The 13,288-nt window shown below is 47.5% G+C and overlaps 2 protein-coding genes across 2 annotated transcripts; one reads left to right on the top strand and one right to left on the bottom strand.

The window, feature by feature from the left end:
• Window positions 1-4,655: 4,655 nt before the first annotated feature.
• Window positions 4,656-8,580, top strand: LOC136533219 (rop guanine nucleotide exchange factor 7-like). Its single transcript, XM_066525789.1, has 7 exons — window positions 4,656-5,309; window positions 5,446-5,562; window positions 5,729-5,883; window positions 6,691-6,765; window positions 6,857-7,147; window positions 7,259-7,618; window positions 7,732-8,580. Exons 1-7 carry the CDS (start codon window positions 4,997-4,999, stop codon window positions 8,176-8,178), a joined length of 1,758 nt encoding a protein of 585 aa, XP_066381886.1. The 5' UTR covers window positions 4,656-4,996; the 3' UTR covers window positions 8,179-8,580.
• A 195-nt stretch (window positions 8,581-8,775) lies between these two features.
• LOC136533220 (uncharacterized) lies at window positions 8,776-11,882 on the bottom strand. The gene is made up of 6 exons (XM_066525790.1): window positions 11,611-11,882; window positions 11,249-11,336; window positions 10,935-11,095; window positions 10,768-10,819; window positions 10,638-10,689; window positions 8,776-9,189 (listed from the first exon to the last, which is right to left on the bottom strand). Exons 1-5 carry the CDS (start codon window positions 11,710-11,712, stop codon window positions 10,673-10,675), a joined length of 420 nt encoding a protein of 139 aa, XP_066381887.1. The 5' UTR covers window positions 11,713-11,882; the 3' UTR covers window positions 8,776-9,189; window positions 10,638-10,672.
• Window positions 11,883-13,288: the final 1,406 nt, after the last annotated feature.

The following is a 13,288-nucleotide window of genomic DNA, read 5'->3' as shown; positions in this document are numbered from 1 at the left end:
CAATTGTATCATGTTGTAGTACCTGCAAACTCTTAAATTTGAATTGCATCACTGCGTGATGCTTACTGACCCCACACATGATTGAGAATGCAGTGCTATGCCATAATTCCTGACCTAAACTCTTAACTGTAGATATTCTTACTGTGCTAGCTCAGACATCTTCCTCAGCATATTACATGTCCTATTTAGGATTATATGACAATATAATTGCAGATCTTGTATGCTCAAACTGTGCGGTGAAGTTAAAAAAGTAATATTGCCTTTTCAAGGTATAAACATCGGACTAAAATGTCTATAGCTGTTTAATACATGAGCTGCATTAATGCTGCTAGCATTTAGTTTTTGGCCTCTCATCTAAGTACAAGGGTAGTATCTGTTTGGATAAAAAAAACACACACCACCACACACGTACACCCCACGCACACACGGTATACGAACAAACCTACAACTATACCTAGATAACGAACATAGCTAAGAGATACTCGAAGATCAGACTCCGAGCATGACGGGCACGTCACTTGACCATTGTGGCACATCTGTGCGAGAGGCAAACACACACCACCACACACACGGTATACCAATAAACCTACAACTATACCTAGATAACGAACGCAGCTGAGAGATACTCGAAGATCATCAGACTCCGAGCGTAGTGGGCACATCACTTGACCATTATGGCATATCTTCGCGTGGCGGGCACGTCACTTGACCATTGTGGCACATCTGCGCGAGAGGCAAACACACATCACCACACACACGGTATACCAACAAACCTATAACTATAACGAACGCAGCTGAGAGATACTCGAAGATCATCAGACTCCGAGCGTAGCGGGCACATCACTTGACCATTATGGCATATCTTCGCGATGGGCAACTGAAAATATTAATCCGGACAATAAATCTCCGCCGAGTCCGGGAATCGAATGCTGGTCGGCACGGAGCAAGCCACAGGCTCCTGCCACTCGCGGTCCTCGCTAGTATTTAGTTAGCATGGTACCGCATTGCTTGACCCTCTAATGTTTCTCTTGGAGTTAACATTTGTATGTTACAATGTTAAGAAAAAATGGTGAACAAATAAACCTGCGTTTATCTATTTCACTCACCGAGATTGCTTCTTGGCTTGTTGCATGCATCCTTTCCTTATTCTACTAAAAAACAATTCGAACGTCTTTCTCGACTCCTTTTTTTTATTGCGAGACAAGACTTTCTTAGCCTACTGCCCTACTCCAAACATTTCGGACGTCTTTCTTCCCTTCCATTCTTTTTTCTTGCGACAAACCTTTCTCCACTGTCTTCTTGCCTGATATATTTATGAATGGTGCTTTGATAGTTATTAGAGAAAAGAAGGGCATTTTTTAATCGTTTCTTACTCTGCTGCCGTTTGCATTGCATGTCCTTGTTTTTGTTTAAACAGGATTCATCAAAAACAAAAATAAAAAACTTACCTGAAGTGTCTTGCACTTCAGTATTGCTGGCATGAGTAGGCGAAGCATTTCCCCCCTCTAGGACCAGTTCTTCCTGCAGTTTCATGTTAGGTACCAGTATTCGGTATTCTTTATTCTGGTAAGCTACGGCCAAATTGTGGTGGTCCATAACTCCATATACTGACATTCAAACTTGAAAACATGAACCTACCAACTGTAACATATGTTTTCTGAAAGCAGCCACTGGCACTTCATTTCAGAATCATTTCCCTCTATCTTTTTTGGGGGGGGGGGGGGTTTGCAACGTTCTTCTTTGGTGTAACTAATTGGTAGGCCATGGTACTGATGTGATGTGGTAGTGTCTCCGCCGCCTGTGTGGCACGCAAATCTGGATGATGGTCACTGGATACATACAAGGCTTTGGATGATGGTTTTCATGCTTGTCATGGAATACTTTTTAAGTGCTAAAACCTAGGCAAACAATGACAAAGGCTAGATGATTAATATATAATCTTATATTCAAGCCTTCCAAGTGAAGAATGTCTTTTCTCTAGCACTTAATGGGTCCAACAGCTAAAGATTTTTAAAGAAGATAACTAGTATAGATCTTGGCAGTCAGCAGAACCCATGTAGTTTGGGCTCGCAAAATAGTTGGCCTTAGCGGAGGCTGCGATAAGCAAAAGACAAAATAGAACATCCTCCCGAGATCCTTTGCAGCTTTTCTTAAAAAAAAAAGGCAAATTAGACTTTGTTTGATTCTATGGATTAAAATTTAGTTGTTTAGTTGCCTAAAGTTAAAAGACTAAATTTCAGACTACTTTAGCTCACTTGTGTGATTTAATAAACTAACGATTTTTATGTGAGATTGACTAAACTTAGACATCATTTACATAGCTTCAAAAGCTAAAGTAATCTAAAATTAGTGGCTAAATTTTAACCATGTGGTCTCAACAGGGTCTTAGGACTGTCTTAGCAGCAGTGCCCCGACGCCGTTATGGCCAATCTCCCCGGCGCCACGTAGACGGACGAATCGGATTCCGGGCCAGCAGTAGCAGGCCGCACCTCGCGACGGGCTCTCGCCGGCGACGACGCACCCACTCCGTCCCCGGGCGAGGCGAGGAGTCCCGACAGGGGGAGACGGGACGAACCGGTGAGCCAGTGCCTGCGTGCCGCACGTACGATTTGCCCTTGGGCGGCCGGGCGGGCGGCCTTGGGGCTCTCGAACCCTGACTACTTGTGGTTGTGGGGTTCTGGACTTGACGCGTAGCCCCTGTCTGCACAAGTGGTATCGTATAGGAGTACTCTCGTGGAACATTCTTTTAGGCAAAGGGTCGTCTTCTCTTTGACATTCGGCTTGGAGTTCTCGTAATGGCGCAAGTGTGATTCTCTTGTCCTCCCGTTACCGCACGCTATGCCGGGGACTTTGGTTCGGTTCTGCTGCCTGGAAAAATGACTGATACTGATGCTGATGTTGATTTGTTGTGAGAGAAAAATACTGTTATTTTGTTGAAAATATACGGCTAATAAGTTGAAACGAATAGGGCCTTTGACTTCCTGCAAAGTCTACAAGAACTGGCCATGGCGAGTGTGTACTTGACGTGTGACGAGTGACTATTGAGACAGACTAGTGAATTTGGCGTAGCCACAGTGTTTGTTTGACACTGTCCCACCCTGTTCGTTGATGCTGAAATTTGATTTATGCTGATGCTTATGCTAAAATATTATGAAAGAAAAACGCTAAAAAGTAGTTTTGAATAAGCTCAACCGAACATGTCCGGTGTTTGTTTGGCAATGTGCTGGAATGGCCGTGCAAGGACTGCACCGGTCTGTAGTACAGTACCAGGAGGATTGCTACTGTCTGCCGTCTGCACAGTAGCATCCTAGTATATTTCAGCTCGATTAAGGAACCTCCGAGTAGCTGTTAAAGACTTACGGCATGTTCGCTGGTTGGTTTTAGTTATGGTTTATTAGTCAGCCAATAATATTTTTCTCTCACAATAAACGAGCACCAACCAAACTTATCAGCTCAGCCAGCGAACGAGCTCTTAAAGCTAATGCTAATCTGCCGACGGCCTGCCGGCTGCCGAGCAAAGCTGATACTGCTCCTGCATACTGCTGTATCAAAGGCGCCTTCCGGGTCTGGGTGGGCCAAAGTGAGTATCATTTCCGCCCGTTGCTTGCGGTTCCTCAGCACTCGCTCTTTGCTTGGAGCAGAAGTGAGTCGCTATTAGTGCACTAATCCTAAGCGATCGAGTCCATGGTTGGTGCAAGATCCTATATCCTGATTACCAGTTGCTCTCAGTTGGCTCTTGTGGGGACTGGGGCAGCGTGTGGGGTCGACCGGGCGACGGACAGGGAAACGACACGCGCAGGATTTTGCATGCGCCGGCGAAAGGACAATCCTGCGGTGCGGTCCTGCCGGCTGCCGCCGCGCGGGGTTACCGAGTCAAACGCAAGGCGCTTTGCCTGCCTGACGTTGTAGATGCGTCCTAGTAGCCCTACCTATCCGTCGCAGCCTTTCTTCGGCTTCCGTCTTTGTCTCGATCAGCGTTTTCAGACCCAGATTTTGAAACCCTTTGGCTCATTTGCCCGATGAGCATCTCTTCTCGGGTTGCACTACTATCGCGCGTTCGAATTGCTCTACACCTCTCACTCTCTCAGTCGGTACCAAATTGCTTTGCTTCTCCTTCCCCCTGTCGATGCAAAAACCCTTTGTCGATGCAACTCACCGTCGTACGTGTCCAGAAGACGAGTTTGCACCAGCGAGCTCGCTGCAGGTCACTGGGCGCACTCCGTTGCGGGCACGTCACCGCCGAATATAGTATCATAATATCCATGTATATACTGCTCTAATTGACCGTTTCATCGATCACGTTGAACGCGCCATCAAGGACTGTAACGAGGAATCACCAAAAGAACGGTCCTTTTGCCGCCTCGGAATTTCCGTGGCTTGCAGACACAGCAACCCACCCTCCCCCCTCCCCCCCCCCCCCCCCCCCCCCCCCCCCCCCCCCCCCCCCCCCCCCCCCCCTCCACATGGGCCACCTGCAAAGACAGCGTGCCAGGTGCAACGGCAAACACGTACGTTGAGAGGAGAGAGAGAGAGAACGAAAGAGCCAGTCCATACGTAGCGACGACGCACCAGACGGTCCCGGCGTAGCTGCCACGCCGGCGCCGACCAAACCCTGCAACCGTCAGCCGACCAAACCCTACCAAAGACGGGGGTGGTGGTGGCCGGGTGGCCGGAGAAGATGGCGGGCGCGGCCGGACGGAAGCCCACCAAGACAACTCAAAACCCAACGGTCACTCCTCCTCCCTCGCCCGCCTGCCTTTCGCTTCTTTTAAGCCTTTATTTATATTACTCTCCTCTCTCTCACTCGCACACACCGTCTCTTTCATCGCATCCACCACACCCCACGAGGATCCAGCCTGCCCTCTCGCCGCACGCCACGAGCGTAGTCGCCGGCGAAGACGGCGTGTCTAGTCGGAGTCTGAACCTCCACCCTCGTGCTAGCTCCCAGCAAATAAACGACGCATCCTCATAGAGACAGCCACATCCACGACCGGGGATGGCGAGAGGGAGCGTGGGCGCGGGCGAGGATGGGGAGGCGGAGGAGGAGAGGGCGGCGAGCGAGGCGCTGACGGCGGACTCGGCCGACGAAGAGGGGCGCCGCGGGAGCAGCTCCAGCGCCAGCTCCGAGGCCGCCTCCACCGTCTCCTACACTTACGCCCCGCCCGACGAGTGGCAGAATAAGGTGGCCATCAAGACCTGCGTGTCGGTAGTGTCGGCCGACGTCGCGGGCGCGGGCGGGGCTGACGACGGCAAGGAGGAAAAGCCGCCGCGCGGCGGCGTCGACGCGGCCGACAGGCAGAGAGCCTCAGGTACGCAGTACAACGCGAATCCTACCATTTGGTCTTGGACTCTTGGACGGACGTGCAATGCAATGTCCAATCTGGACTACTATAGCAGCGGTCGGTCGTCGATCTCACAGTCGTGCTGCTGCTGCGAAATTGCCAGAGATGGAGATGATGGAGGAGAGGTTCTCGAAGCTGCTGCTCGGCGAGGACATGTCCGGGAGCGGCAAGGGCGTCTGCACCGCGCTCGCCATCTCCAACGCCATCACCAACCTCTGCGGTACGTGTGTCTGTGTGACCAAAACCACTTGTTGGTTAGCTTTGCATTCATTGGTTGGTTGCAGGCTTGCAGCCCGGTTGCATTGCATTATGCTTTGTTGGACGACAATTGCAATGGAGTTTAGACTTGCTCTTGATGCCGTTGTGCGGACCCCGTGTGTTTGCAGCGACGATATTCGGCCAGCTCTGGAGGCTGGAGCCTCTGCTGCCGGAGAAGAAGGCCATGTGGAGGCGGGAGATGGACTGGCTGCTCTGCGTCAGCGACCATATCGTCATGCTCGTGCCCACGTGGCAGACGTTCCCGGATGGTACAAGGCTTGAGGTAATTAACTGACAACAACAACAACAACAACTGACGCACTAAGTCACCAACTAATAAACTGAGCACACTCTGAAATTAATTAAGATAGGCACCAGTAGTAAAATTGTGTCTTTATCTAAAAAGGTACTAGTGAATTTGTGTAGAATTATTCAAAAAACTAGGCTGACACTTGTCTTTTTTCTTTCTTCGTCTAATAGAAATCGGGGCAAAACTTTTACCGTACTTTCTAAAAAAATTGTGTAGAATTAACCATCATTACCCGGCATACTTTTGCAGCATGGTAAAATCTTAGGTAGTACCTCAGTTTGTAGGCTGCATATGATTTCAGGAACAAGTTCATCTCTAAGAAACATTGATATAAATCCAGTAGTATACCTGTGAAGTTTCTCTTGAGCAATTGCAGCGTCCGGCGTCCTAACCATGTGTGATTAAGCGCAAAATCTTTGGTGATTTGAATCTTCATGGTGCTGGATCGGAGCCATTAAATACGTACTTAGCCGTTTGATACCTAAGTAATCTAGTGTATTAAAAAGGGACAGTTCAGCGCGTGATGTCTGAGGTCCAAAGAAAGTAAAGAGCTCTGATCAAGAAAAGAGTAAAGAGCACATGAATGCGATGTCCGTTTTGGTCGGTCACTTGTGCATGTTTCATCAAACTTAGCCAATTCAAATGCCGTGTCCATTCCTAGGATTATCTGCTAAACAGTAACCACGAGATGCATTATAAAAGTAAAAAAAAAGAGATATGAAACAATGTTGATGCGAGCATCGTAAACTGACTAATACTTGTCGACTCTCAATTTTTCAGATCATGACAAGCAGGCCACGGTCTGATCTGTACATCAACCTGCCGGCACTACGGAAGCTAGACAACATGCTCCTCGTGAGTTCAACATCCCTCCCTATTCACAATTCTTCTGAACAAACGAGGAACATTTCCTACTGAGTACAGACTGACAAGCCTCTGCTTCCAGGAGATCCTGGAAGGATTCAGAGATGCCGAATTCTGGTACGTGGACCAGGGCATCTGCGTGCCGGACTGCGACGGTTCCGCGTCCTACCGGAGAACGTTCCACCGCCACGACGGCAAGTGGTGGCTCCCTGTGCCCCGCGTGCCCCAGGGCGGCCTCTGCGAGGCCACCCGGAGGCAGGTCGAGCACCGGCGCGACTGCGTCAACCAGATCCTGAAGGCGGCCATGGCCATCAACAGCAACGCCTTGGCCGAGATGCACGTACCGGACTCCTACCTCGACTCGCTGCCAAAGGTCGTTCAGAGCTCAGCGATCATGACACGATGTCTGAACGTTCTGTCGATCGTTCGGTATACCTTGAAGCTGACACGGTGCTTTCTTTGATTCAACGTTTGGACGTGTCAGAACGGGCGCGCGACGTTGGGCGACGTCATATACCGGTACATCACCTCGGACCACTTCTCCCCGGACTGCCTCCTCGACTGCCTCGACCTGTCGTCGGAGTACCAGGCGCTGGAGATCGCCAACCGCGTCGAGGCCTCCATCTACGTGTGGCGCTGGAGGGGCGGCGGCGGCGGCGCCGCGAAGCCGGCGAGCCGCGCGGGCGCCAAGTCGTCCTGGGGCATCGTGAAGGACATGATCATGGACACGGAGAAGAGAGACCTGCTCGCCGAGCGCGCGGAGGGGTTGCTGATATCCCTGAAGCAGCGGTTCCCCGGGCTCACACAGACCAGCTTGGACATGAGCAAGATTCAGTACAACAAGGTTCGATCGCGTCTTTCAGAATGCTTTCAGAATGATTTGCTTGCGGCAACGAAAGTTCTGCGAATGGATGTCTAAACACCTTTTTTTTTCCCTCTCTCTCCCATGGTCTTCAGGACGTGGGGAAATCGATCCTCGAGAGCTACTCGAGGGTCCTGGAGAGCATGGCCTCCAACATCATCGCACGGATCGACGACCTGCTCAACGTCGACGAGCTGAGCAAGCAGTCAGATAGCATTCCGTCTGCCGGCTCGGCCACGGACGCGAAGATCGCCTGCAAGAGCAACAACAGCAGCAAGCAGGCCACGGTGGTGCCCGCCTCGGGCACGCCGTACGCAACGTACACCAAGCCGAGCTTCTCGCCGGCGCAGCTGTCGAGCCCGTCCAAGATCGGGAGGGCCCTGCTGGTCGACCGCCGGTCGCACCACGTCAAGGGGGCCGCCGGAGCTAAGAGGACAGCGGCGTCCGCGGCTGACCGCGCTGGCGTGGAGGTCGTCGTCAAGGGGATGGTGGTCGGCAGCGCCATGCTCGATGTCCCGACGGCTGTCACAACAGAGATGTGAAGACCCAGGAGGGCACACGCTCTGGGTTCAGATGACAGATGAGTAAAATTTGCGGCGTGCAGTAGTGTGTATCACTGTAGCATCCGAGGGCGGTTTCTCTTGTTGCCGTTCGACGCCCTCCGCTTGTAATGCTTGGCACGGTGTCACGTAGATCTTGGTGTCATGTTAAAGAGAGTTTCTATCAGATGTTCATCAGACCAAAGCACACCGCCGTCGCCACTCGCAAGACACTGTTTGTCGGCTGTCAGCCTGTCGCGCGAGTAACCGTGCCCGATTTTTGACCCGCTAACGAAAGTACGAAACCCAGTCCATAACGAACGGACATAGAAAGCCTGGTTCACAGTCACAGCCGGGCCAGTTCTAAGAACCCAAGTACCCAACTCCATCTCACCCCCTTCCAACATCCAAAGCCAATTACCAATTACATGTGTGAATTCGGCCCAGGCCGGGTCGAGGGCTCGAGGTCGAGGCCTCTTGAACCAGTATGCCGCGCGCGCCCGTGAGATAACATTTGCAGCAATTACGGTCTTACGGAAACCCTCATAGCCTCGCCAAGAATACTGTCTGAGCAAAGTCATGTACAAGTACGAGTAAGAATAGTAGGAACAGAGTATGCACACTCCAAATCTTTCCGAAAGATAACAGGAACAAGGATGCACACGTTACATGTAGGCATGTAGCAGGCCATCCTGCGAGCTGCGACTCTGGCAACTGCTTTATCAAACTACTTCAGGCTGACCTACCAGTCCATTAGTAAGTTCAGTACTGCACGGCTGCACCTAAACCACAAGAACACACAGGGGGAAAACAGGAACACAAAAGGACACAGCCTACATCCACATCTGTCCAGGTGTGATGATGCATCTAAATACTGCCTCCACCGACCGGACGGATGTAGTCCCAACGCCAACTTCCAACAATTACAACTATTACTTTCGATCCATGCCTGACGGCTCGCACCAACAGTTCCAACACTACAACAAACCAAGCTCAGCTCTACTCCTTTTATTCCTGAAAAGCAAAAGGAGAATAGGATGTGAATAAAATGATGTGGCCATTAAGAAAGCATTGCTGTAACAGGGGTAGCGGGATGCTAGGATTCAAGAAAGTGCAAGCTGTCATGGTAAGCTGTTCTAAACAGATTAAGTCCTATGTGTCACTGTTACCCTTAGTGCCATATATACCTTCCAGGTAATGCATGCACTCTTTACATACACTACAATAATCCAATGTACCCAGGCTTTCAATTTTCTAGTAATGAAACATCTGATAAACTGTGCAAGTTCATAAAGGGGCGTACCCAGTGCAGAGAGCTCCCGCTCTGTGCGGGGTCTGAGGAAGGGTGTTAGTGGCAAGCCTTACCATCGCCTATGCAATGCGAGGAGACCGCGACTCGAACCCGGGACCTTCCGGTCACAGGCGATAATACTCTACCGCTTGCACCAGGCCCGCCCTTCTACTCTGCTACTGTTTTTCTGTGCAAGTTCATAATGGCTTTGAAATGCTTTGGGCACCAACCATTGTCACAATCTCACAACACCACTAAAGTGGTTCAAGAAAGATTGAAACTCTACTCTGCTACTGTTTTTCTTGACAAGTAACACTTGCCAGCATCTTAATTATAAGCTAACACTTGCAAGAGATGCAATACTCCTTGCCATGAATTGAGATTTAGAACAACTAATCCACCAAGCTCTGCAGTTCACTTCAACCATCACAAAGTACAGAAAAGAATGTTTGCTTCCAAAGCTAGTGGGGCTGTACGAGATGGTACTTTAGGCTAGGAGGTAAAGACTGATGGTGATGTAACCTGTTCTAGCCTGCTAAGATAAACTTTCTACTAGTTAATTAAAGCTTACACTTCATAAAAAGTTGATAGTTTTATCTTACAGTCATCATTGTCAACCTCCACTACCATGCAATCCGTCTCGGATTCAACTAGCAAGTAACTCTTGTACAGACTTTTGTGACTATTTTTTCAGAAATCAGAATTTAGCCGGGATACTGGAACAAAACATAAAAGAAAGATATGTTTTCTTGAAAAGGAAAAAGGAAGATATGTTTTGAACTTCCTAAGATTGGAATAGGATACCTAAGCTGCATAGATGATCAAGGGCAGTACCCCTGGAAACAGAAATTTTGATAAGACTTTAGGTTCTACATCATACCTCACAATTAGGTTCCTCGTATGAAGACTATCAAACTACCATTTGCTATAAAAAATTCGAACAACTGCTGAACTCCAAGTATATAGTCTAGGCTGATTAAGATGTAAGCACGGGTTAAAGTGCTGCTGCTAACAAACTAAATACAACTGTATGATGTTGTTGACAATAAGACATAACTCAAAATGGGGCGCCAACAAAGTGAGTGGCACCGGTGATGCAAGCATAGCCTAAACACCACAACTAACGGAAAGCACGAATTGGAAACTATGAAGTGTCCTATATATGGTATACCTTGTTCACAAAAAGGAGAGTTCCCAGCAGATTATTCAGTAATAAAGTGAACCTGAAAGTGCAGTCTAGCAAGTCAGTGTATGTGCATCCATGTATACTCAAGGTAATACACAAATTAATACAATGATACCTTGCCACCAATCACCTCTAGTAGCAGAGCCATCCGGGTTGTCCTCCTTGTACTGGATTTAAAATTCAAAATAAATATTAGACTTAAGTGCTCCAAATGATCTGTATATATATATATATATATATATATATATATATATATATTTTTTTTTTTTTTTCTACACGTACATTTGTTCGGGGTTCATTGGCTGGTTGCTTCTGTAAAGTGCTGCTGTAGAACTCCCGACCACCGTAATGCACGGATGAGCCAAAGTAAGGGGATTCTGATGACTCATTTGGATAAGCATGTTTTGCATCCTTGTAAGTAGGGCGGCCGTGGGATTTGCCATCTGAGCACGAATTTAAACTTCCATAGTTACATCAATGCTCTAGATTAATTCTAAGCTAATATGGTCAAAAAATAGGTTTTAAGTATCGCTTTGCTTATGAACGGAACCGAAATCGAAGAGAAATATCAAATTGACAGGAGTGCCAAGAACTACCTGTAATGTTACTGCCATTCTGCCCTCTGGAGCTCTGCTTGTTCAGCATCGTGTACAAGTCCGACTGCTTTGCGTCATTTGCGCTCCCCTTGAATGCAAAACAAAGTCACAATGTCAACGTCATATTATCCAAATAGATTATGCAGCAGAACCCTATAGCTCCTCTATTATCAAAATTACCCCTCATCAGAGTTAAATAAATCGAGAAACCGTTGAGCTCCCTCCACAAATCGCAACATAGTAACGGAATCATCAGCAAATCGCACCAACTCACTAATTAATCATGAAAAAAATTCCTGAGACCCCAAGAATCTGAGAGCAAAGGATCAGAAGGATGGCGTGAAGAGACGGCCCGTACGTACCGCAGGCGACGCGGAGAAGACGGTGCTGAAGTACCCGTTAGCCGGCGGCGGCGGCGCCGCGGCTCCGGCAGCGGCGGGGGCCGACTTCTTCTTCGCATCCATAGGTAGGGTCGTTTTCTGCGCTAGCGGCTTCGGGAGATGGGCCTAGACTCTCGAGAGGATGGAGCCGTGAACACTTATGGCGGAGAGAGATAGGGCATGTGAAATGGTCGTCGTAGGCGGCGGCGCGGAAGGGAAGGAAGCAGTTGGTTGTTCGCCTCGTGGCGTCCTGCTCCGGCCAACATCTGTGCCCGCATTTAAAGGCCTCGACGGAGCGCCCCGGTTTCGCTATTTCCGAGATTTAAGGGGGCTGGATGGAGAAAATTGTGTTTCGCTTTCATCCGCCTGCTGACTCAAGAATTTACAGGGACGGCTCTGAATTCTAAGTAGTAACTGGTTTCATTTTGGAGATTCACTGATGTTGATATACGAATTATTTAATCATTGATAAAAATAAATACATAGAGACAAATTATTGATAACAAAACTCCGAATATCAAAACGGCAAATAATCTTTTGACAAATGCTATCCCCACAAAATTGCAACCCAAAGGTCAGAGCCTCGTGGAAAAGCTCATCTAAACCTCAACTACTGCACTCATTCATCGTTCTAAAATTTAGTTTAATTTTGTAGTAAGTTATTTTTTTTTCTAAATTTAATTGAGTTTTTTTTTAAATATGTTAACATCTAGAGTTCAGTTAAACGCACTTTTAAAACGTATCTCATACATAACATAATTTACTGGAATAAATTTGATGTTGTAAATGATGGTGTCTTTTTCTATGAACTTGTAAAAATTTTCAAATTAAATTATTTATAAGACCAAAATAAATTATAATTTGGAATGGAGGTAGCAGTAGAAGAAAATAATAGCCACATGATAGTAGGACGTTCATCGAATCATGTTCCAGTAGCTTTTTATCTTTTTATTATGTTTAAGTTGGTTTATATGGGTTTCTAGTATTATGATTTTTATGTAATTATAAGTTTCGTAAGGAGATCTTGTAGATTTGTGGTCCTTTGGCCTTTGATAAACACAATGTTTCTGAGTTTTATCGAGCATGTTTTTGTTGGTTTGCTTTATTAGTCCAACCAACTCAACAAGATGTCTTAGAGCCTGTTTGGATCTCATTCTCATTTTGTGATTTTGGAGTCTAGAGAGTGAATGTAGAATTCGGATTCTAGATAACAAAAATGAGGTGTGTTTGGATCTCATTTCAAAGTGATTATTGCCTTTGCATAATGAAAATCTACAAATAGTAGGTTTAGAGTAGATAGTTGGATTCTAAATCTCATTCTAGAATCCAAGTGTTTGGATCTCATTCTTCTTCTTCTTCTTCTTTTGTCTCATTCTCATTTTTCTTAGGATATCCAAACATGATCTTAGAAGTTGGTTATAGTGTAAGGCCATGTGCAACATGTCTATTCTTTTTCTCCCCCCCCAACGTGTACATTTGGACAACCACTTTTACTCTTCCTTCATAGCCCCTGTGAAATAGTGTAGCGTAGATATGTTCTTCTCTCTTTACAAAATCAAGAACTGAAGAGGGGAAGCGATGAAGCTAGGTTTCGAGTTTCACCGGCTCTTGCTACATTGTGTTTGAAAGGATCAAGATGCCCAAGAGGGAGAGTGAATTG

Source organism: Miscanthus floridulus, unplaced genomic scaffold (assembly GCF_019320115.1).
Source record: "Miscanthus floridulus cultivar M001 unplaced genomic scaffold, ASM1932011v1 fs_815_3_4, whole genome shotgun sequence".
Taxonomy (NCBI): domain Eukaryota; kingdom Viridiplantae; phylum Streptophyta; class Magnoliopsida; order Poales; family Poaceae; genus Miscanthus; species Miscanthus floridulus.
Note: the sequence above shows the minus strand (reverse complement) of the source record. Positions and strands in the feature narration are given on the sequence as shown.